Below are 25,070 nucleotides of genomic sequence, written 5' to 3' on the forward strand. Positions count from 1 at the left end.
GACCACAAACAAGGATAGAGAATAAACCAAATCACCTCAAGTTATAACTACTCCCTCGTCGGGGTAATTTGGTCCCCAAATGACATCACAACACGTGGCATCGAAGAACAATTGGGTGACACCACAACACTATGCAAGCACATCACCTTAGACACTTCACAATTGCATTAGTGACCTCGGGGTCACCCTGGTAGAATGAATTACGAATAGCTAGATGGGACCTTAGGTCGGTGGCGACTAGCTTCCACTAGACTACCCTGGCCCCGACAAGATGTCAGGTCGACATGAGAGGCGACTTGCTTCTGCCGACCTAACTTAAGTTTAGCTAGAGACTTACTAGGTGACCTCCTTCGTAAGCGAGTTATCGTCTCCGACTTTCCTAGGATCACGATGCCACATCAAAAGAGCTGGTTATCAACCCGCCCACTCTGGGTGCACCTGGATAAGCCCTATCCGCTTACACAGAGTCCATCTTCAAGCATGAAACCACTTCTAAATCAAACAAGCCGAAGATCCCGAATATGTTTCATGAGGCTCACGACAACCCGCCTATATAAGGCCTCACCTCCAACCTCATAAGGTACACATGATTTAGCTCTCTAAGCACTCTAGCTCTCTTTCTTTATTGGACATTGTTATCTTTTTTATAGCTCGGTTAGGCAACCTACTCAGTCCGATGTTTAAGCTATCCGCCAACAAGGAGCACCAGATCGTGCATCATCACTAAGATACTATATAACATACACCAGGCTTTGAACTATGAGCTTTATAATAGGGTTGGGCTTAGGATAAAAAATAGACTCGATAATCAGGCTGAGGTTTGTAGGCCTATAAACGGAGTGAACTTGAATCGAATATGACTTGATTCAAATTCGAAACCTATTAAATAAAAGACTATTCGAATTCGATTGACTAAATTGCTCATTACCTTTGCACTAAAAAACACTCCTCCAAGGGGGAATCATCGACTAGTAAAGTAATAATCTATTATCTTGCCAAATTGATTCAGGTGCAACGTGCAAACATCATATTTTCATTCGTTGTCTTTAAGAACCCAGTTGAAAAATCCAATTTATTGAAGTCGGCTTGGTAAAAATCGCTCATAATGTCTGGCATGCCTGGTTTTCTTCTTTTATGAATAACCCGTGATTGATAGTTGTGTCAATATGTGGCTTGCCGACTACCTTTATCACCTGAGTAGGGTTGAGCATTCGATTTACAACTGAAATTTTAAAAACCAAAATAAAAAATGAAAACTGAACCGAAACCAAATTACAAGAAAACTAAAATAATCAAAGCCGAAATTTTTGGTTTGGTTTTCGGTTATTTTGGTTAAAAATCGATTTTAATTAATATATATATATATATAATATTATATATTATAACCTATAATATATTATGAAATTGAATTTTATTATAATACATTATATATAATATATTAATATATAAATATAAATCATATTATATATTAAATGTTATATATTGTTATATAATAAATTTCAGTTAATTCATTTTTTCGATTAATCGAATTTGTAATTTTGAAAACCAAAATTGAAAACCAAAATAACTGAACCAAATTACTCAAAAACCAAAAAAAAACTGAAACCGGAATTTTTGATTTGGTATTTTGGTTTTAACCAAATAATGCTCACCCCTACGCCTGTGAGAGAGAGAGAGGGAGGTATTTCAATGTAATGAAAAAGTTAAGACAACAGATAGGTGGGCTTCCCTGGAAAAATATTAAAAAAAAAGAATTCTTTATTTCAATATAATGATAGCTTCTATCTTAAACATCAAAACTGAATTTTTTAACTATTTTTTTTTTTTGTATGGATTGGATTAACTCTAGTTTCAATAAAAAAACAAATAGCAGGCCTATGAGATTCAATTAAATTAACATGTCTTTGCAAACAGGGCCTACCAGCCCCTTTACATTCCAATTAATAATATTCATTTTGAGAACTAAACTATTTCCAAGACCCATACTGTCCAAATCTTCTATCATTTTTTCCTTGCAGCTGCTGTCATGGGTTTTTTTTTTTTATAACATTTTCTTCAACATTCAATATCTCAATATTGGCTTGAACATTTTCTTCCTATTCTTCATCCATTAGATCATCATCAGCATCTTCATCAGCTTCATTTCCCTCTCCTTCAAAGTCTTTCTCAGATCCCCATCTTGGGATTCATAATTTTTGTGCATTTACATCTTTATTGACTTTGTAATTTGAAGGATATCTGGGGTATTGGAAACCATTGCTTGTGTAATTTGTTCTTTTACCTTTTTTTGGGATCCAACGCTGGATTGGTTGAAAACTATTCCAAGGCTCAATCTTAAAGATTTTGGAATGGATTCTAGAACGAACAGTCCTTTGAAATTTTGCTTGCCGATCCAGTTGTTTGTTTTTGAGTGTTCAAAACCTGAAAATTTTTTATCTTGGGGGGGGGGGGGGGGGGGAGGGGAGGGTTCTTGAGAACATTTGAAACTTACGCTGTTTAACCAAGATCCAACCTTCATCTTGATTACTTCTCTGAGATTTTGGGCATTCGAATGCCTTATGCCCTCTCCATCCACAATTTATACAAAGGTCAAAAATGTTTTCATAAAAAGCTCTAATAGTATTTTCATCCCCTTCACCTGAAAGAGGAATATCAAGGACAAAAGATCCATTGAGATTGAACTTAACACAAACCCTTGAAAAAACAGTCCGGGACAATTCAAGATTTTCCCTATTCCAGCACTCCAGTGGCAGACCTGGCAATCTAATCCAAAGGTCAACAGTTTCAATCTACGCTTTGAGAGGATTAAAGCCAGGTCTCCACAGGAAGGTGACCAGATATTTCCCATTGACCATTCATGGGCCATTCTTAATAACCTTATTATAGTCAGCAAGAGATGAGAAAGACAACAGGTAGAAACCATTACCAATTGATTGAATCTTTGTTTTGTTGTCAACTTTCCAAGCTTTAGCTTTCTCAAGTATAGCACTGAAAGGTTCAGCTTCACCCAATATCTTGGCATAGTGACATAACGCCCAGCGCTCTTCCACTTTCTTTTCTTTCCTAAGCTCATCCATGTTGATGGCACGAGCAGTTTTGAGTAAAGAGGAGCCTGCGGTTCTGCCTTATTCGTCTTCTCTCCATGGCCAGCCTCCAAACGGAAAACCTTGTTCAATGATCTTCTAGCCTTGCTAGACTCCACTTGTGCTAGTAATTCTATTTCCGATAGGCCTGAACAGGAGAAAGCTTTTGAGTTCGTTAAAGACTTATGACTGCTTCCTCTCTCAGGGGTAACACTTATGACTGTTTCCAATGAGATTCAACCATGCACAACTGATGCGGGTTCCTAAGGAGAGCATCACGATAACTGATTGCATGAGTGCAATTTTTGGAAACTTCTCCTTCAAATTTCTGAGAAATAATTTTAGCCTGCATGTCATACCCGCTCTCATAGGAGAGCTGAGATTTGCAGGGCCGAAAACTTATCCTACTGTTTGAAAAATTACCTACATACTTTAAGTATCCCTATGATTTAGCAAATAACAAAAACTTATCCTGCTGTTTGAAAAATTACCTAAAGGTATCCTCTCTTACTATCAGCGTGCCATTAAAATCCGTTCGCATGTAATGTTATCGATTTTGCCCTTCACTATTTTTTAAATTTTCAAAATAAAACCCAACAGCAATATTTTCTCAGAACCTTAGGTTAAATTGGGATTAGAAATCCCATGCCATCACATGTGTCTGAAATTTGCAATCCCCTACAGCGTGTTAACTTGTATGAATTTACTTAGGTTTGTATTTTCAACCTACTTAAATTTAAAATTTCCTCTTCTTCCGTCGAGTAGTTTGAGCAGTTTCAAAGGACCACTATTGTTTCATTTTATCCAAGGAGTTGCCTCTTTGCTTCTTCCAAGACCACTTCAGATTGGGAAGAATTTCGTTGAAGGCCCAATTGAGTCTCCAGAATTGAAGGTGAGCTGAATCAATAGCTAGCCTCGTAGTGCTGGAACAGGGGGGTAAGGATTGTGAAGAGCTTGGTCTTTAAACTGGATTTGGTAATCTATATAGGAAAAAGATCAGAGTGACTTGTGGGAGCAATCCCATGTCAAATATAGGTTGAAGTTGTGGCTCCAGTTGAGTACGGGGTTTTACCATACACATGGTGCTCAACCGGGTGTTTGTGTTTGTATAGAAACTCTTAAATCTTGTTGCATATCAGAGAAAGGGATTCGTGAGTATGCTGATGTTGCATATCTAGTAAAAGGTTTTCCAACTTCAGATTCAAAGGAATCACTTTCAAGTTTAGCCATAAATTGTAAAACGAGTAATATCCAAACGCAGAGAAACTGGTTTCTGGTATGTAAATTTTGTGTTGAATCGGATCAAACTCTCATCTATATCTCATTTCCTACTATATTCACTCCACCAATGCCTCTTTCCCCCACCACCCCGCATTACCATACTTTGTTACATCTCTGTAGCAACTAAATAGAGAGATAAACAAAGCCACCAATATCAGAGAGAACACAAAATATATTAACAAAGCTTGAATAGAGATGGCTACGCCATTACTGCTCAAATGTAATGTGTTCTCAGAAATAACAAATAAATACAGCCACCATCAAAGTCACAGGAGGTGGCCAACAAACCAGAATCCATGAGAATTTTTTTATGAATGGGGTTTTATTTTAAAATTTTAAGAAATAATGGAAGAGAAACTGGATATTTTGTTTTTGTTTTTGTTTTTTTTTTTCTGTTAATATTTAACGATTATGGCCATTATTAAAAAACTTAAAGGTATTTTAAATAAATTTTCAAATAATAGGTTAAATTTTTGAAAATTTACTAAATAAAAGGGATATTTTAATAATTAACCCAAATAAAAAAGAAAATGCTCGATAACTGATGAAGGGAAATTTGGCCCAACCTCGCAATCACCCGACACGTGGCAAAAGCAAATAACTCGAGACAGCGGAGCACCCAAAACGAGCACCAAAAGTAACGAAGTCCGAGCTCACTACCGAGCCCGAACTCCAGACCGCTCTACCAAGAGTCCGAGCTCCCTATTAAGATCCCGAGCTCCCTACTGAGAACCCAAGCTCCCTGCAAGGAGCTCGAACTACCTCGGGCCCCGAGCCTCGCAAAGCTGTGACCCGAGCTGACCCATGGCAGTTCGGAACCCTCCCCAAACCGAGCTCAAGACATCTCGCTCGCCACTCCAGCACTTCGCTTCCGAAACACCAGGCTGACCAAACGTACCTGACACCAAGGACGTCCGAGGGCGGCGCACCTGACTGATTTGGGATCTGACGCCTGACAGCCGCACTTCAAACGGCCTCCTGCTACCGCCACCTGCCACCGTCGTTACTAGCCGCAGAGACGGCTCCAACAAAAGGAGTAGTGGCGGTTCTGTCCGACCAGAGGAAGTGACATCCGAACTGGCGGGAGCTCAGAAATAATCATGCCCGATCTGACAGAAGCCTGGAAGTGAGTGCGCGAGGTGGTTATAAAAGGCTCCTACCCCACAAGAACGAGGTATGCTAACTTTTGCGCTATCTGGCTTATCTTGCCTTTGAAAAGACTCTAACTTGAGCTTCAGAGCCCTTACGCCGGGTTCTCCCCGGAGCTTCTTCACTCCCTCCGTTTCAGGTCCCCCGCCACCCAGCTCAGAGGCAAGATCGTTAACAGTTAAAACCGGCCGAATTGTACATCAATAACCGATGAAATTCGGATATGGATTGAATTGGGAAGAAATCAGCTTGCCTCCCGTACGATATCCGATAATCGGATTTCTTTTTTGGTTATACGATATCCGATCATTCCGATTTCAGAAGTACAAACATGAAATGAAACACCCCATTTATTGTTTATTTTTCTTGGCGTTTTTTGATAATTGTACATGCATGGGTGACTATTGGTAGTATTATTTAAATAAAGAAGGACATACATGCAATTAATACAAGTTGTCGTTGTTTTTGTAGTATTTAAATTAAACAGTAGTTTCCATCTCCTAAAAACCGTAGTTTCCATTACAGGAATGACCGAATGAAGAAAGGGTTGAAGATTAGAACTGCAGACCTCTGCTAGATCCCTGATCCTCTCTCTCTCCTCTCCCGAGTAATATCGGCCAACCCCATTTTGATCCCAGAACGGTTTCGACAAATAACGAGATTTCGTTTTGTAAAGTAGATATATCGGACCCTTAATTATTCTTTCCCCCACAATCGATCAATCCAACCGAGTTCTTAGACACGATTTGATTCCAACAAATTCTCATTATTGCCTATCTTGATCGATAGGTAAATAGTTCATTCTTATAAACATGTCCAAGTGTTTCTGTTCTAGGGTTTTCGATCTCAATTCAGGTATCGGCTTCCTTGATGCTTCTTATTTTCTTCTATTGGTTTCCGATCCCACTTCGGGTATCGGCTTCCTTGATGCTTCTCATTTTCTTCCATTGCTCACTCCCAGAGTTTCTTAGCAGGTATTACCTTTGGAATTCGAACCGATCTCTGTTCTGAATCCTTTCCCATTTGTTTTCCTTTCGTGACCTCCGTAGCTTTGGTCGTGTTTGATCAGTAATAGCTCGTCTTTTTCGTTCTAGGTTTGTGGAAGTCGCGATTCACTCCTGCTAAGACTGTTTTTTATCTTGCAATCGGTTTTTCCAATTTGAGGCTGATCGCTGTGTAATGCAATCTAAGAAGAGGAAGAACCTAAAACGTGTTCGATCATTCCCCTCCGACATGCCTTTAACTGATAATACCGCTGCTCAAACACATGACGATTGCTTCCTTTTCCCAGTAGAAGAGATTGTCCAGTATCCGCTGCCTGGCTATGTCGCTCCTTCTTCCATCAGTTTCAGTCCCGATGATAGTTTGATCACTTATTTGTTCAGTCCAGATGGCACTTTGAATAGGAAAGTTTTTGCTTTCGATCTCGGGACCTGTAAACAAGAACTGGTTTTTAGTCCTCCCGATGGAGGGCTCGACGAGAGCAACATATCCCCAGAAGAGAGGCTGAGGAGGGAGAGGCTAAGAGAGCGCGGATTGGGGGTCACACGATACGAATGGGTCAAGTCTAGATCCAAAAAGAAAATGCTTATGGTGCCTTTGCCTGCTGGGGTTCGTTCTCTAATCTCACATATTCATTGTGCAATTAGTCATGGCAATTTGATCACAAGTCCTGCAATTTTTCAATATTTTGACCTTCATTATATACGAGGCAATTGTGCTTGTTTTGGACCTTTTGATACTTTAGTAGCTAATACTTGGAGAGTTTAACAAGGTATATTCGCATCAGAGGGGAAAACCTGGCTTCCCCAGCTCTGCCATATGCATGACGGACTACTAAGCGGATCGAGACCACCAATAAATGGGTCCCGCTACGATGATTCTCCTCAACTTAAGCATATGGTTGCCATAACTGCACAATTCAGACAAAGCTGGGCAAACCTTTTTGCACCATCAATATGTGCGTTTGTCACCTAGACTAAAACGACTCTCTGATATTGTCTTTCACTTTTCAACTCTAGCAAGATACTGAATTTCATTTCTCCCATGTAGTTGCTTCAGCTTTGGATGGTTGGAATGAACTTATCCCATTAACCTGGGTCATAAGCTAAAAGTCTTTTCTTCTTTTTTTTTTCTTTTTTTTTTTGTTTTCCAGACCTACTTTTTATCTTATTGGACCATGCAATAGAATGTAATAGGTAGATGAGAGGGACATTTCATAGGGTTCACTTTCTGGGTTTCTTATACCTATTGGATGGTCAAGTAGAAGACTGGGATATATTGGTTAGGAGATCCTTACATACTTAGCGCACTCCAATTGATCAAGGTAAGAAAACAAACTGCATTTCCAACTGGAACAAGCATTCCTAGGATATAAAATGGCAAATGTTGCGGTTATGTTTGGAAAACAACAGGGCCCAGTTTGGATACATTGTAGAGAAATTGAAATGCCTGGAAATATTTGAGAAATACCTCGTCTGCATGGTTCACAATGGAATTGATGTTTTCACATATTTCCATATCTTTGCACAATTTCTGTTAGTGTATCTTGCTTTTTCTCCATTTCCAGTGTTATTTGAAATTTGTAGGGTTGTGTACAAATTTCCATATTCCATTCTTTCTTACATAAATTTCCCTCCCTAGTAACTTTTATTTGAAAGAAACTAGTACTTACATTTGTTTTCCCACATGTACAAGAGATAAACATGCTTCATTGCAAGCTTTATCCTAGAAGATTGAATTTCTTTATGGAGCTCTATCTTGGTGTTGTATGTGGTCCTCGGGTTTCTCTTTCTCCACCCCATTTTTATCCTTTTGGAATTGATGGTTGTGGTCCAAGTTCCCAGCAATGGAACATGAAAAAGGAAAAGTGCTGGAATGTGTATGCTTTATTAGTCTCTCCTAGACATTGAAGAAAAATAATGCAGTGACAAGGAACCCATTAGGCAAGGTGTCAGATATGGATTTACACTAAACATTGAAGTATCTGACGTGAAGGCACTCTTGTATAGGAATCTGGGTATCATGGATGAACAGCCTTTCTCTTACCTAATTGATATTTATTGATTTATTCATATGTTGATGCTTTCATCGTCACAGAAATGATAAAATGACATGATTTCAAAATGCTGATTTGCTCATTAATGTATTTTTTGTGTTTTGAAGAGTTAAAATATCAAATTTGTTTCTTAAGTAAACCAGATAGGATATGATGCTGATATGCTTTTATACTTCTTTTTTTTTTTTTTTTTTGAGAAAAAGTAAAGTATAATTGTATTAAAGCAAAACAGGTCCTTTGGACAATGAGAAGCTAGCTGTTAAAGAAGGACCTCAAAGAAAAGACCATCCTCAAAAAAGTACTATTAAAAGTATCATCTTTAAACACAGTATGTGTACACAACCAACTTCTAATAACCCCTATAGCCAAATTGATGACCTTGGCTTCAGAGAAGCTTTGTGCTCAAAAGTCCTATTGTTCCCTTCTAACCAAACAGCCCACAGATTTGCCAATGGAATGGAGGACCAGCACACTTTCCCTTTCTTGGTCAAACCAGATCATAGTTTTCAAGGCACCAAGGCGAGGCGAGGCAACAGGGGGGCGCCTTGTTGCGTAGTCGCCTAGGCGATGGATTTTTTTTTAAGTAAAAACCACATGTCCTAGGGTAGTTCCCTAGGTTCCATAACCATCTTTCCTTAATAACTATCCATAATTTTCATAAGAAAATTATAAACTTCATGTTTAAGTCTAGAAAATCAATATATTTATGAGAAGAAAAAAAAAGAAAGAAAAGAAACTTCAAAAAGTTTAGGGGCTGAACCCCTACTTTTTTTATAGGAAAAGAAGAACAAAAAATATAGGGGCTGAACCCCTTTTTTTATTATAGGAAAATAAGAAAAGAAAAGGTGGAAGAAATGTGTTGATTAGACAATTTTAAATTCTTCCCTTACTCTTACTGGTTCAGATTTTGAAGTCTTTGAGGGCTCAATACAGCAGTTAGCAATATTTGTGTTTATTAAACCCTAACAAATAAGAAAATAAAAAAAGAAATTAGTTTATAAACACAAAAAATGAATATTTTTGTTTAATAATGTCTATTTTATAATTATAATCTCAAAAAAAAAAATTGAAAGTATTTTATAAGACAGTATACAAAACTGCTTGGCGACTGGGCAAGGCGAGCCTCCAAGGGCACCTTGTCGCCTAGGCGTCGCCTTGAAAACTATGAACCAGATATGTGCCATTCCACCAACAGAGCTTTCACTGAAACTGGCATGCACCAGCGTAAGTTCAGGGCCTTCAAAAAGTGACTCCAAACAGACCTTTCTTTGGAAAGGCATCTCTCCAAAGCTGCCACCCAGGCAAAAAACTTGACTTTTGAGGGAGCAGCTGACCCCCAAATGGCCTGGCTAGGAAACAGGACTTCATTCTCTCCCACTAGAAAATTGTAAAAAGATTTGACTGAGAACTCTCCTGACTCATTCCACTTCCAAAATCTTGTATCCTGTGCTTGTATATTTAAATGCTGGTTTTGTAGCAGAACAAGGAGGTATGCTACTATCTGAAGCACCCAATCATTAAAGCCCCTTCTAAAAGGAGTCCAACAAATGCTATTGTCAGTCAGCAAAAAAGAATCACCTACCAAGACTTCCTTGTCTGTTGCTACATTATACAAGGCTGGAAACAGCTCTTTAAGAGTGTGATCCCCAATCCAGGGCTCTAACCAGAATCTGAGTCTTATACCATTTCCAATTTTGTAGCTGATGCACCTGCTGAAATGTGTGGAAACTTGACAGATTCCTTTCCACACACGACAGCCATAAGTCAATGGCAGTAGTCCAGCCTCCCAACCATTGCTTCCTAGCCCATATTTCTCGGTTATGATCTTCCTCCAAAGCCAACTTCCCAGTAAAGCAAAGTTGATAGACTTTATATGTCTTATTCCCAAACTACCTTTGGACTGAGGCTTACAAATATGATCCCAATTCACAAAATGGTATTTGGGAGAGTCTTTCCAACCCAGCCAAAAAAAATCTCTCTGCTTTTCCAATTTCTCTGCAATCTCAGAAGGAACTGAAAAGAGGGACATAAAATAAGTCGGGAGGCTTTCCAACACGCTTTTGATAAGAGTTACCTTGCCACCTTTACAAAGATACCTTTCTTTCCAAGCGACCAGTTTTTTATCCATCTTTGTATAGTGTGAAATGAGTTTTCTTTATGAGGGTTTTCAGGTTAAATGAATGTACGATAATTAAAAAACCATCGTTTATTTTATTTTTAGCTAGTTTTGTATCTGGTAAGGAATAATTAATTAATTTGTTGAAACAGTTACCTGTTTGAATTATGAAACTTAATCCTTTGCTAATTGTACAAAACTGATGGCTATTAGTTTCCTGCTTATAAACTATACTTGATGTTTAGCTGCATATTTTTGAATTGAAACTCCTTTTTCTTTCATCTTTTACTTTTTTTGTTAGTTTAATGTGGGGAATACATTGATGTGGTACTCTATGATGCAATTGGTACTTGCTTCTGTTATCCTACCTTAAACCTATTAACTTGGTACTTAAAAACTATGATGTTTGGTTGCATTTTTTTTTTCACTTAGAATCTCTCTTTTCTTTTATCCCTTTAGTTGGTTAATCTAGAGATCTTTTCTAGGATGGTGTGGTACTCTTAATGATGCAGTTGGTACTTACTGCAGTTATCCTAACTCAAACCTGTGATCTTTTCATTTAGAAACAATGTATGGTGTTGAAATGCATATTTTTCAATTGGAAGCTGCCTTTCCTTTTAGCCCTTTAGTTTGATTTTTGTTGATAACTTGGTTTAATCTGGATTTATATTAGCTGATATAAAAAGGAATTTTTCTATGTTAATGTGGTACTGCAGCAATGTAGTTGGTAATCATTGTGATTATCCTACTTGGATTAATTGACTTTTTTTAGATGGTTGTCTAAAAACAGTTTATAGGATGTCTTTTTCCCTCCTTAGTGATATTGGTTCTGTATCATCAGATTTATTTGCAGGATCTTTCCTGTTCTAAATCAGAGTTTAAGCTGCCTAGCACACCATGCTCGCCGATCATAGATCCACATCTCTCTCCAGATGGAAATATGCTTGCCTATGTAAGAGACAATGAGCTGCATGTTTTGAATTTGTTATACAGCGAACCCAAACAATTAACATATGGTGCCAAGGAAAATTTCCTGGTGAGCTTTATTTTTCTTGTTTATTTCTGCCCAATCTGGGTTAAGGAATTTAGCAACTCTGAGTTCCTTTTCACTTCTGTTTACTGCTGTTTCAAGTGACAAAATATGAGTCATCCTTTTGTTTTCCTATTTTTTTTTTACAATTTGTTTTCAGCAATACTTCATTTTACCTGTGGCCACATGGCATCTACTTGAATTGATTCACCTGTTCACCTTGTTAATGTGTTATCTGACTCAGAACATCATGCTAAAGGTCAATTTTATCTATCCAGTAAAAGGTAATAGAGAAAAATATTTGGAAGTTTTTTGGATAGGTAAATGCTGGTTTTATTAAAAGAAGAGAGGTATTATAGAATCTGATATTCAGTTTTTGCTACATCACTACATATTTGAGCGAAATTGAGGACCTTTGCTTACCACCTCTACTATAAGAAGCAAACTAATAAGCAACCTGGTTAGCAGTCTCCTATAAAATGATGCCACCTCAATATAGTTTAGACAAAAAGTTCCAATAAAAGGGCTAATGTGGACAGAATTCCCAAGGACCTACAACACCTGAATATGATAAAATCATTGCAAGACAAGGTGTTGGACATGGAATATATATACTAAAAATTGAAGTATATATATTCCACCACATCCGATTACCAGTATTGATGGACAATAGTCAAGGTGCCATGTCATTACTATTAACTACCGTTGCTACTGAAATTGAATCCATTTCAGTTACCAGTATGGAAGTACCTTGATATTGGGGGTACTTGCACCCCATTAAGCATATCCAAAAAAGGTCGATTAAAAAATAAATTTATAGTTTTTTTTTGATAATTAAAAATAAATTTATAGCCATTGCTCTGGACAATGGCTTTAAATAAATGTCTATCCAAAGTTAATCTAGTGAAATGTGGCATTCAGATTTCGGATTTGTCGTGTGGCTTATGTGGTGGGGTAGTAGAAACTACTGAACATCTGGCATTACATTGCCCAGTCTTGAATTACATTTGGAGGCATTTTCTCCAAACTTTGGAAATCAGCTGGGTAATGCCAATTTCTGTGAAGGATCTGCTGTTGTGTTGGCAGATTGAGGGTCTCAGCAAGAAAGGTATCTTGGTTTGGAAGACTATCCTGGCTGCTGTGCTTTGGACTATCTGGATTGAAAGAAATAACAGAAATTTTCAGGGCAAAGCTAAATCTTCAGAGGAAATGGTGCAGATAGCTGTGGGTAAACTTCTGTCCTGAGTGTCGGCATCGGAGTTGTTTAAAAATCAGAATTTGAGTCTGTTGTTTAGATCTCAGAACTGGTTGTATCTGTAATTTGTGGTGGCTCTAGGCAGCCTCTAATGGCCTAGGCTCCTTTGTACCGGTTCTTATTTTAATAAATTACCTTACCTTTCAAAAATAAATAAATAAATTTATAGTTGCCACTACCACCATTTTGTATGGCCTATAAGAGGATGTACATCATGATTTATTGGAAAACTACTGTATCCCAATCTATCTCTAGTCACTGAAATGTTGTAATGAAACACACTGACTAGAGGAGGTTTTGGCCATCCAAAAAATTGAGTAGAGGTTGTGGGGTTATATGAAAGCTGAAGATTCTAAATAATGGTTCAAGTTTTTAGTTGTCTTCATATTTTTTATCTGAAATTCTGCCACTGTATCATGAATATCATGAAAGTAGATTAAAATATCTGTTCCATTTACCAGCCATTATTTTGGAAACACCTTTCACTAGTTTCCCACCAAATACAAATGCATCATGCTACAGAAAACATGATTTAGTTTGTTGGTCTTAAATAAAGAATTTATAGGATGTGCTTATGCTACTACATGGACACCAAACAATTCTTTTTTTTTTAATAGTGAAAATAAAATATTTGAAAATAATTAAGCCTTATATGGTGTGACTGTCCAAACCAAAGCCTCGTATGTTGTGATTCCCTGGTTTCTATCTTATGCTACAGTGGCTTAGAGGAATGTGATTGTTTCTTTGGGGTCTCATTTATACAATGTTTCTCTTTTTACCACCATGATTGTATTCTAATGTAGCATGGAAAAGAGAGAACTTAGGAAGATAAATTAGAGATTGTGTAGAAGCAAATATAAAAAGAGTAATAGAAGAACAGGTAGAGGCAGCAAGAGAGCAGTTAAAAAAAGAAGAGAAAGAAAAAAGATCACACATTTAGAAGAGAAAAAGATGGAGAAGATTAACCTCTTCAAAGAGTATTATGATTGGAGTTGGAGACATTCCAAATCCTGTGCTAGAGGAGTGTGCTGGAGCTTTGGGCTGTCTGGTTGGAAGCTTCCCTTTTTCTTATTTGGGGCTTCCAATTGGGGCCGGGACTGCTACTGCTTCAACTTGGCAACCTGTGCTAGACAGAATAGATCAAGGGCTGGCGGGCTGGAAAGGAAAATTTCTCTCTTTTGCTGGGGAAGTTACCTTGATAAAAAGTGTTCTTTCTAACCTGTTGATCTACTGCCTATCTTTGTTGAAGGCTCCAATGGCAGTGGTGGGGGAGATAGAAAGAATCCAAAGGGAGTTTTTGTAGAGTGTGAGGGCTGAAAAAAAGAAAATTCGTTTAGTTAAATGGGAGGTGGTGTGTAAGCCTAAAAAAGAAGGGAGTCTTGGGGTGAGAAGGGTGGGGGTCTTTAACAAAGCTTTGTTGGGAAAGTGGGTGTGGAGATTTGGAAGAGAGAGGGAGGCACTGTGGAGGAGAGTAGTGGCGTGTAAATATGGGGTGGTGACTTTTGGGAGGGATTCAAAGGAAGTAAGACACTCTTATGGGGTTTGTGTATGGAAAGGGATAATGAGTTTCAATTCTCTGTTGGTTCCTCATTATTCTTGGAGGGTGGGGAGTGTGTCTAGCATTAGGTTTTGGGAGGATGATTGTTCTGGAGTTGAGAAGTTTTGCGAGATTTGTCCTAGGTTGTATAGGTTGGGTCGGAAGGGAGTGCCTAATTCTGAATGTTATGAAGTCTCAAATGGTTCTGTGGTGTGGACTCCAAAATTGCAACCTATGGAAATCAATCTGTCAGCTGGTGACATCAGATGGTGGAAGGAATGCAAGGATGGAAAATTTACAGTTAAGTCAATGTACTCTATTCTGATCAGTAATATGGTGGAACCGATCCAATTCAGGGAGTGTGGGGGAAGCCAGTGCCCTCAAGAGTGGAAGCCTTTGCCTGGCTGATAGCCAGGGGGTGCATTCTGACTCAGGACAGCCTACAGAGTCAAGGATTTCAATTTCCAAGCAGATGTGCTCTGTGCTTGTTTGGAAAGGAAAACATTATGCATTTGTTCTACCATTGCAGCTTCATTTACCCAATATGGTTCTTCTTCTTCAAGCTGTTTGAAGTGGATGGGTGGTCAATTTCAGATCAGTTTGAAATCTTTGGCTGTTGACCAAGAAATCAGCGTGGTTCTAAGGTCAAACTGATGTGTAGTTGCATTCCATTTACGATGTGCTGGGAAGTTTGGAAGGAAAGAAATAGAAGAATTTTTTAGAATAAGAAATGTTTGGAAGAGGTAGTGGCTCAGATCAGCTCGTCAGTGATTGTTTGGGTGTTGGTTCTGCCAGAATTTCAAGGATTAAAGAAAGAAGACTTTGGGGCAGATTTCTGGAGTTCTTTGAATTTTTAAAAATTCTGGGTTTTTGTTGTATTTTTGCTTTAAAGTTTGCTATGTTGTTTTTTTGTTTCTCTTGGTTTGGGGGTGACCTCTTGTCACCATTTTAAGCTGTAAACTTTTATTTTAGTTTTAAAATTTTCTTTATTTATCTTAAAAAAGGATGGAGAAGAAAGAGAGGACACACACTTAACAAGATTCAACTTCAAATTTTTATTTTATTCAATCTATCTCATTCTACTATGTTTTATGCCTCTTATGGATGGATGTACATATTAGTGTTAGGCCAGCCTTTACAATTTTTTTTTTTTAATATCATTGCCAGCTCTTGCAAGTTTTTTCCTCAGTATCTAACGTTTGTTTTTGTCCATTTTATTTCAGACTCGTGGTCTTGCGGAATATATAGCCCAGGTAAAGTCCTCTCTCTCTCTCTCTCCCTCCCCTTTATTATTTTATATTTATGTATTGTTTATACTAGCCAAATCTCTTTTCAGTTCCTCAATGTTTACTGACTTCAGGAAGAGATGGATAGAAAGAATGGATTCTGGTGGTCACCGGACAGCAAATATATTGCATTTGCAGAAGTTGATTCATCTGAAATACCTCTTTTCAGAATCATGCATCAGGGAAAAATCTCGGTTGGTTCAGATGCACAGGAAGATCATGCCTATCCATTTGCAGGAACATCAAATGTCAAAGTTCGGCTTGGAGTGGTTTCTGTTTCTGGGGGTGCCGTTACTTGGATGGACCTTATTTGTGGAGGAAAGGACCGGGCTATCAAAGATGAAGAATATTTGGCTAGAGTTAATTGGATGCCTGGAAATGTTCTAACAGCTCAGGTTTTAAATAGGTCTCATTCCAGATTGAAAATCCTTAAGTTTGATATTAGAACAGGTGAAAGAAATATTTTATTGGTAGAAGAAGGAGAGCCGTGGATTAATTTACATGACTGTTTTACACCTCTGGACAAGGGAGTGGATCTATTTTCTGGGGGATTCATATGGGCTAGTGAGAAAACAGGATTTAGGCATCTGTATCTACATGACCTTAATGGAGCTTGCTTGGGACCTATTACGGAGGGTCAGTGGATGGTTGAGCAAATTGTAGGTGTGAATGAAGCTGCAGGACTTATATATTTCATTGGAACTGCCAATGGACCTCTGGAATCTAATTTATACTGCACATGCTTGTTTCCTGATTGGGCCCACCCCTTGGAGGCTCCACAAAGGTTGACCCATGGAAAAGGGAAGCATGTGGTTATGCTCGATCATCAATTACAGAGGTTTGTTGATGTTCATGATTGTTTGAGCTCTCCACCTAGGGTGTTACTTTGCTCATTGCATGATGGAAGATTGATATTGCCTCTATATGAGCAGCCATCCACCATTTCACAATCAAAAAGTCTTCCACTTCAGCCACCAGAGATTTTCCAGATAACTGCCAATGATGGGACAATCTTATATGGGGCTTTATACAGGCCGGATGTAAATAGATTTGGACCTCCACCATACAAAACCTTGATCAGTATGTATGGTGGACCATGTGTTCAGCTTGTCTGTGACTCATGGATGAATACAGTAGACATGAGAGCTCAGTATCTACGGAACAAGGGCATCTTAGTATGGAAGGTCAGTGTTATCATAAATGCAACCCTTGAAACTAATTGCTGGATTGACTAGGAACAGAATTTTGTTGCCCTATTGGTGTTTGAATAATGTACTAATACGAGTCAAGGCTGCCTTAGGCAATTCCAAATCCTTGCTGCATAGGCAGTACTTTAGGTGGTTGTTTACTTTATCACACAACATCTATTAGTTAATGCCTAGGAGCCAATCTGCATAGTGACTTGCATCATATTCTCGAGTTGATAATATTACACATCTACATGTTTTCAGTATTGTAGGCATAGACATTAAAGAAGCGTGTATAATGAGATCAAGGAGCTGAAAGTTGGAGGGTCAGGTTCTTTCTTAGTTTTGATACTTTATTTCTTCAACATATTACTTCTGATTAGACCTATTATTGATTTATTGTAAAATGTTTGTAATACATGCATCACTTCACTTTACTGTTCAGGCTTGGAGTACTGCTTCAGATTGATAGCTTTGATACTTTATTGCTTGTATGCTGCCACCAAACTATGTAATTCATGGTGTGCTAAAATATTTATATCAGAGTGCTTTATATGTTGTATTTTGTACAGTTTAATGTTTCCTTTCTATTCCCTAATTCTTACCTCCCTAGTCCCTAGGTAGGCCAAAATGCTTGGGCATCTGCCTTGAATACATTGACATAAACCTTTTTCTGTGTTCTTTTGGCTAGATAATATGCTTCTAATAGAATTTCCTACTTAAAATAAATGGAAAGAGAAGGGAAGAATGAAGAAATCAGGGAGACTGAAAACTTCAAAGAAAAACTAGAAGGATGCCAATTTTTTCTTTCTACAATGAAAGTTTTGCTTCAGTATTGTTTTCAACCCCACTATTTTTGGTTTTACAGCTAGATAATAGAGGAACTGCTAGACGAGGAATGAAGTTTGAGAGCTACCTCAAGTACAATATTGGCCGTATTGATGCCGAAGATCAGCTAACTGGGGCTGAATGGCTCATCAAACAAGGGCTTGCAGAAGCAGGGCGGATTGGTTTGTATGGGTGGAGCTATGGAGGGTACCTAGCAGCCATGACCTTGGCCAGGTTCCCTGATACTTTCCGATGTGCAGTGTCTGGTGCTCCTGTTACAGCATGGGATGGGTATGATACATTTTACACTGAGAAGTACATGGGGTTGCCGTCCGAAAACCCTGCAGGTTATGAGTATAGCTCTGTGATGCATCACGTACACAACATCAAAGGGAGATTGTTAATTGTGCATGGCATGATTGATGAGAATGTACATTTCCGGCACACAGCAAGGCTCATCAATGCAATTGTTGCGGTGGGAAAACCATATGAGCTTCTGGTTTTTCCAGATGAGCGTCACATGCCACGCAGGCTTAGGGACCGGATATATATGGAAGAGAGGATTTGGGAATTCATGGAGAGAAATTTGTGAAGAAAATTTTTAGTTTCCATCTTTTTTTGGCCAAAAACTTCCATTAATTTTTATGCTGCTGTTGTAAATTGTATGTATCATATCTCCACGAGTAGTAAATGTTGGGATGAACACGGTGGTGGGGCTTGTCTCTAACTCTCTATTGTGAAAGCCGCATTCTTTTAACCCTGTCAATGTTTTTATTTGTTACGCTCTGGAGACTAGAATCTTGTACAAAAACAAGCCCCTCTTGAAGTTGCCATCATCGTCATTCTTTTTTTGCTAGAGAAAGTCATCTTAAGAAAACTACTTGGCTTTGCCTTCACCATCAGAGACCTTGAAGGGTGAAAATGAGTAATTAGCTTTTGTCCTTTTGAAGGTTTAAAATATCAACATGAGCATATCGTAACTATATTTCAAAGGTATGGGTACATGAAACAGGTGGAAAACGATACATGCGGCTATGTTTGGTTCAATTAGTGTTTATTGAAAAAAAATGCTGCCACATCAGTGCCACATAGGCATTGGCATTTATTGTATATGAAACTACAGTTTGATTTCACCATTTGTCAAGAGGGTTTCTGGTTCTATGGGTATTTATTGAAAAATTGCTATCACATCAACGCCACATAGGCATTGGTATTTATTGCATATGACACCACTATTTGGTCTTGTTTATTAAATAAACACTAAAAAACTGAAATGTTTTGATTTATGTGCATGGGGTATTTGGAAAAACATCAAATTCTCATTTTCCCCAATGCCCTAGCATTTCTTGAATCGAAAAGCTTATGTGGCATACTTTTATGGGGTGTTAATTTGAGATGAAAAGTAAAAAAAACATTAAAAGTAATGTCCAATTAAACAACAAAAGCAAGAAACATTTAAAGTGAAAAAAATTTAAAGTAAAGTTGTACAAATAAACATTTGCAATAAATGGTTCATCTATAAATGCCCATAGAACCAAACATATACCAAATAGACACTAAAATTTTGAAATGCTTTGATTTATGTGCATGGGGCATTTGGGGAAACGTCAAATTCGCGTTTCCCCCAACACCCCATCATTTCTTGAAATGAAATGCTTATGTGACATACTTTATGGGGTATTAATCTGAGGTGGAAAGTAAAAAATGTTTAAAGTAATGACCAACCAAACAACAAAAGCAAGAAATGTTTAAAGTAAAGTTGTACAAATAAACGTTTAAAGCAATAAACGATCCATCTATAAACGCCCATGGAACCAAACATATACACAATCTATGCTAGCGGTTATGGATTTATGGTGGCTGCCATAATTCTATAACCACTATAAGAGGTCAAAAAAATTTGACTTATATCTTTTTTTGGCAATTTCTATAGGTTACCCCTAACAGCCAATAAAAATTATAAAAAAATTGTAAATGATTTTTTATATGTTCTAAATTATTTTCATTACAGAAAAGAACCATAAATGGATCTATTCAAGACAGGAAGTTCACACATTGTTTGATATATTATTAATAAAATTATTATATGATGTTTAAAAGCTTTTAGAATTCCAATGTTGTGAGTTATAATTTAATGGGTAAATTACAAAGACCTCCCTACTATGGGGTCATTTCACTGATATGAATGTTTCTCTTCATCTTAAAATATAAAAATTATCCACTCTTTTCTCCAATAAATTAAGAAAAACCAAATGAAACCTTAAATTTATATCTATAAGAAACATTTACCATTTCACCTTAATATTGATTCCAACATAAAATCTATAAGGATCTATTAGAGCAATCGAGAGAATTTCAATATTATATTTAGAAAACCAATCGAATGATAAATCATTCAAATGAATAAAAAAGGTTGTTTAGGGATTTAAAAAATTTTAAACAACTGAACGAGAATCTTTTTTGAAATTAACTAATGGAACTCTAATAGAGGGGGTATTTGTTGCAAAGTGAAAGTTCAGGAGGCTCTTTGCCGCAAATGACAGTTCCAGAGGGTAATTGTGAGTTGTCACCAAACCTGTTCACGAGTTGTGCTTTGGGCCCAAGTTTACATTGTTTTGGGCTTGGACTTTGAGTTTGGTCCATTCAAATTTTGGCAAAAGGCAAACCAGAGCTTGGCCCATGACCAAGTCTAATTGTCAATGATCCTATAGAGTATAGATAGTAGAGTCTTTGTAATTTATCCTATTTTAATTTTAAATTTATTATTATTGATATATTTTGTGGGATTTGCAAGAGTTTTTCCAATGTATCCAAATGTATTCATATATTTCCACCCTATCCATATGTATCCAAAGCAAATTATGATACATCTTACGGTTACTTTGAACCTTGGTTTGTTTATATCATCATCACCATCATTATCATCTAAGCCTTATGCCAATTATATGGGGTTGATTACATGAATCCCATATCACCATTCCCTCTAGGGGGTCCTCTTTTTTAAGATTTTGGGAGGGGGGAAAGTTGGTCAACCAAGAATCCCATGTTTATTTTTCAGATTTATGTGGGTATTAGGGAAAGTTTATTTTCCTGGATATCACTCACCTGTGTAAGTGATACAAATCTCCTAGGTGGGTACAAACACTTGAATGGAACAAAAATGCCCCTTTTAATAATGGATTTTTATGTCTAAAATGGTCATTACCCTAGGAAATAAAAAAATATGGGTAAATGCACTTACCCGGTAAGTGTTTCGCAAGAAAAACTTACCCAAGTAATTGCATTTACCTGGATAAATAACTTACCAAAAAGCGAACAGGGCCTTAGTGATATATCCTTTTCTTCCGGGGAGAATGAATTTTGGAAAAGAAGCTAGTTTGTGTTTACCAAATATTGGATTTTGAGTAATCAAAATCCTTAATGGGTCCCGACTCTTGAGCCACCATATGGTGCCTGCTTGAAACAAGACGAAAGGGTCACACTGTGTCATATTGGATATCGAGTTATCAGCTTGTATGGTTTGTCACAATTGTGATTCTGTAAAAGGTCAGGCGATTCTTGAAGGATAGTTCGATATCTTTTGAGATGGAAGTGATAGTTACAGCCATGTGAACAAATTAAGAGATAAGGAATCCGGTCCCGTGGGAGATGCGCAATATAGTCTTATAGCCATAGTCCAAGATATTACGACTGTAAGTAACAATGACACCTCAAAGAAATGAAGATGTTCTGTCCGTGTATATGCTATGCTAGCCAATACGATGGCTATTCTGGTCGACAATGTTAGATGGATTGAGTTCATTTTGCAATGTTGTAAGAGGGAGAGAGAGCTTTGGTCCTCCATAGATTTTGTTTACTTGATAGAAATGCAAAAGGACACAGACCCACTTGGTGATGGATTCTGTTCCCGTAGAGTAGAGACGATCGAATCAAACCCAGCCAATTCGACCTAATATAGCTCTGTTTCCTTTAGCTTTGTTGGTCGTGAACGTGAAGGAAATGTTTTTGCTCACAAGGTAGCTCAGAGAGGCTTTTGGGACAGAGGGGAGTTTCTTTCTTTTTTGCCTTCCTGGGTCAGTAGTCTGTTGTTACTCAGTAATTTCCCTGTTTGCTTCGAATTTTGTTTGTCTTGCTTATTGAATCTTTGGATTATCTATAACCTAATCTACATTTTATAAAAAAGGGAAGCTTGAAATTGGCAAAAACAAAATTTTATTATAATTTTACACTGGATTCTACTTCACTGGTCCTGGTCTATGTTGGCAAGCCTTGGATGACTTGGTTATTGGGCTTGGTGTGGTCACTTTCTTTCTTGGCCTGGCCCAAGCCGCCCAACCTCAACAAGTTCTACAGCGGACCCTAACCTGGGTTGGGCTACACAACGGGGGGTTGACCAGTAGTACATCCCTCAATCTAGGTGTAGGCGGGATTCGATTCCAAATCTCGCTACGATCAGCAGGAGACCTTAACAACCAGCTGGTTTATACCTTGCATCAGAAATTCCCTTCAAAGCTACACTTGACTTACCCACCTCCACCTGCAGGCGGTATACAACATAATCCGTTTTGCCTTGCTTTTTTTTTGTCATATTTTATATCTTATTTTTCTTTTTTATTTCTTCTAAGCTGCTGTCTTTGTTTTCCTGTAAAATGGATTTTGTGAAGTAATTTCTGCTTCTTTAGGTTGAAATAAAAGGATCCAAGACCAAAATTTGCCTGTTTTCTGAAGTAAAACAGAGGAAAAGTTACAAGTTACAAGTTACAATGACAGAGGTGTGGAGTGGAGAGTTATTCCCAAAGTCTGAACGTTCAGATCCAAGACCTCCTTCTGAGCCCGAAATATTTGTCTCCTACTCTGTAACAAGACAAATGCAAAAGAACAGGATGGAAAGAGCAACCGACAGAACTGGGAAAGAGGAAATCCAGTCTCCCCATGACCGACCTTGCTCTGGATTTGGAGCCACAATGAGCGACGAATGGGTGGCTATGTCTACTGTGCTGTGCTCACTGTTAAGGGTGTAAATGGATCGGTTTTGGATTGGACCTCGTTCAGTCCAAAATCAATTTGAATGGACCAGTAAGATATGTTGAATAGGACCAATCCAGTTCAAAATATTAATTAGATTGGATTGGACCTGGTCCGGTCCATCTGTAATAAATTTATATTGAATTGGGCTGAATTAAGTCATAGGAATCAATAGACTGAATTTGGGTTGAAATCAATCTAAATTAAAATAAATCTGAAGAGATTGGAAGATCCAGACATTGAATTAGACCAATCTAAAATGGTACAAAATATTTATTAGATTAAATTGGAACTGATCCATTTATAATGGATTTACATTGGACTGAATTGGATTGGACTAAATCTAATCCGATTGACACCCCTACTCAGTGCTCAGGCTGAAACCTGAAAATCCTTCCCACATCGGAGGTCTTGAGCCATTAAACATCCACCCCATTTCATCTGATGATAACTCAAATCGACTGAAATAAGCCTCATCCTGAGCCGAAACTATACAGGGTGATACTATGATAGTGATGACAAATTCATAATAAACATGGAAATTACATAATTAATTCATAAAAGAGCAATAATCAACATAAAAATTTCATTGTTAACACAAAAAAAGAAACTTTTGCACCATCTAGTACTAGTACGAGGCCCCTGTTTCTGCTTGCCCATTCTTTTTGAGTTTTGTCTCAAACTTCTCTTTCATTCATCTCGATGATGGCACGTGCTCCCTTACCTTCCTCCCAGATCCCTCCCATCATTTCTCTTTCTTTGTGCCCTTTTGGTGAGACCGCATCTGCTCCTCACAAAGGACGCTTCACTCGCGCCTCACACGCACATCGTACCATGCATTGTGAACATCTCCCGTACTGGAGATGTTCCCGATTCCCAATGCACGGTGGATGTGCATGTGAGGCGCCCCCGAGTGAGGAGCAGATCCCGTTCCCTCTTTGGTCCACAAACAGACACCACAATAATAATATAATAATAATAGAGAGAGAGAAGCACAGAAATTGAACTCCCAAGTCTGAATTCAAAGTTTGCATCCGATCTATAAAACACCCACCACCAAAATATCTGTTTCTGGTTTTCCATCTCTCCCATTTATTTACCCAATTAAAAGAAAAAAAAGAAAACCATGAACAAATTTGACAGACCTCCATCAAGCCGAACGAATCTGGCATCTTGCATCGTGGCTACGGTTTTCCTAGTTTTTCTTATCTTCGTAGTCCTCGTTGTTTTCTTCACCCTCTTCAAGCCCAAGGACCCAAGGATCGTCGTTAGCGCCGTTCAGCTCCCGACCTTCTCCATCTCCAACTCCACCGTCAACTTTACCTTTTCCCAGTACGTCTCTGTAAGAAACCCTAACCACGCCGTTTTCACCCACTACGACAGCTCGCTACAGCTACTCTATGCCGGAAACCAGGTGGGTTTCATGTTCATCCCCGCCGGTAAGATCGACGCTCGCCATACCCAGTACATGTCTGCCACGTTCTCCGTCGAGTCAGTCCCGTTGGTGGCTCCACCGAACGGATTGCCCACATTCGCCGACGGCATTAATAATGGGTTTCAGCTGGGACCCACCTTGGAGCTTGAGTCGAGATTGATAATGGCGGGCAGGGTAAGGGTTCTGCACTTCTTCACCCACCATGTGGAGACCAGGACTGGTTGTAGGGTTGCAATTGCTGCAAGCGATGGATCGGTGTTAGGGTTTCATTGCTAATTTTTTTCCCTTTTTGCCTTCTTCGAATCTTCCTGATTTGGGTTTTCAATTTGAATCCCAATTTGGTGGATAAATTGTAAAAAATTAATAATTTTTTTTAATCTTCCCATCCTTTGATGGCTTTTCTGATCTGCATTTCAGACTGATTTGACGAAAATGCTTAGCTTTGCAGCTCGAAGATTCAACTGATTTGATTCTCTTTTTCAGCGAAAAAATGAATAGTAGTTTTTTTTTTTTTTTAAATAATTTTCTTATGTGTAGAATTGTAATGTGGGAGTCTACTGTCTACACAGACTACACTCCCCTGAACTGTAGAAAAGCTGCATTTGAATCTCCTTTATTTTTAGCCGTTTAGTTGGACTTTTTAAAGCCTGCAAGGTGCTTTTGCTGGTTTGCACTTTGCAGTGTGCAGAGTTGCAGACAGTGTTTACACTTTACACTTTACTCAGTTGAGGCGACAATGGGGCGGGCTCCTGAACACACAGAGTTCCAATCATGGCTGTCGGGTTTTGCCTTCTTTAATT

The 25,070-nt window shown here is 38.2% G+C and overlaps 2 protein-coding genes across 4 annotated transcripts; both read left to right on the forward strand.

Annotated features, from left to right (window-relative positions):
* Positions 1 to 6,046: 6,046 nt before the first annotated feature.
* LOC104604021 (uncharacterized) lies at positions 6,047 to 18,591 on the forward strand. 3 transcript variants are annotated; one of them, XM_010268233.3, is made up of 6 exons: positions 6,047 to 6,487; positions 6,608 to 7,124; positions 11,529 to 11,723; positions 15,733 to 15,762; positions 15,870 to 16,979; positions 17,851 to 18,591. In XM_010268233.3, exons 2-6 carry the CDS (start codon positions 6,693 to 6,695, stop codon positions 18,400 to 18,402), a joined length of 2,319 nt encoding a protein of 772 aa, XP_010266535.1. In that variant the 5' UTR covers positions 6,047 to 6,487; positions 6,608 to 6,692; the 3' UTR covers positions 18,403 to 18,591. The 3 variants fall into 3 exon arrangements, with proteins under 3 accessions (XP_010266535.1, XP_088757339.1, XP_010266536.1); XM_088901213.1 differs by adding an exon at positions 7,288 to 7,473 and having other exon boundaries at positions 6,224 to 7,124; XM_010268234.3 differs by having other exon boundaries at positions 6,238 to 6,368.
* Positions 18,592 to 23,527: 4,936 nt separating this feature from the next.
* LOC104604020 (uncharacterized) lies at positions 23,528 to 24,677 on the forward strand. The gene has a single exon (XM_010268231.3). It carries the CDS (start codon positions 23,962 to 23,964, stop codon positions 24,544 to 24,546), a length of 585 nt encoding a protein of 194 aa, XP_010266533.1. The 5' UTR covers positions 23,528 to 23,961; the 3' UTR covers positions 24,547 to 24,677.
* Positions 24,678 to 25,070: the final 393 nt, after the last annotated feature.

The sequence above is a fragment of the Nelumbo nucifera genome, chromosome 3 (genome assembly GCF_055504915.1).
Source record: "Nelumbo nucifera cultivar China Antique chromosome 3, China Antique-T2T, whole genome shotgun sequence".
Taxonomy (NCBI): Eukaryota; Viridiplantae; Streptophyta; class Magnoliopsida; order Proteales; family Nelumbonaceae; genus Nelumbo; species Nelumbo nucifera.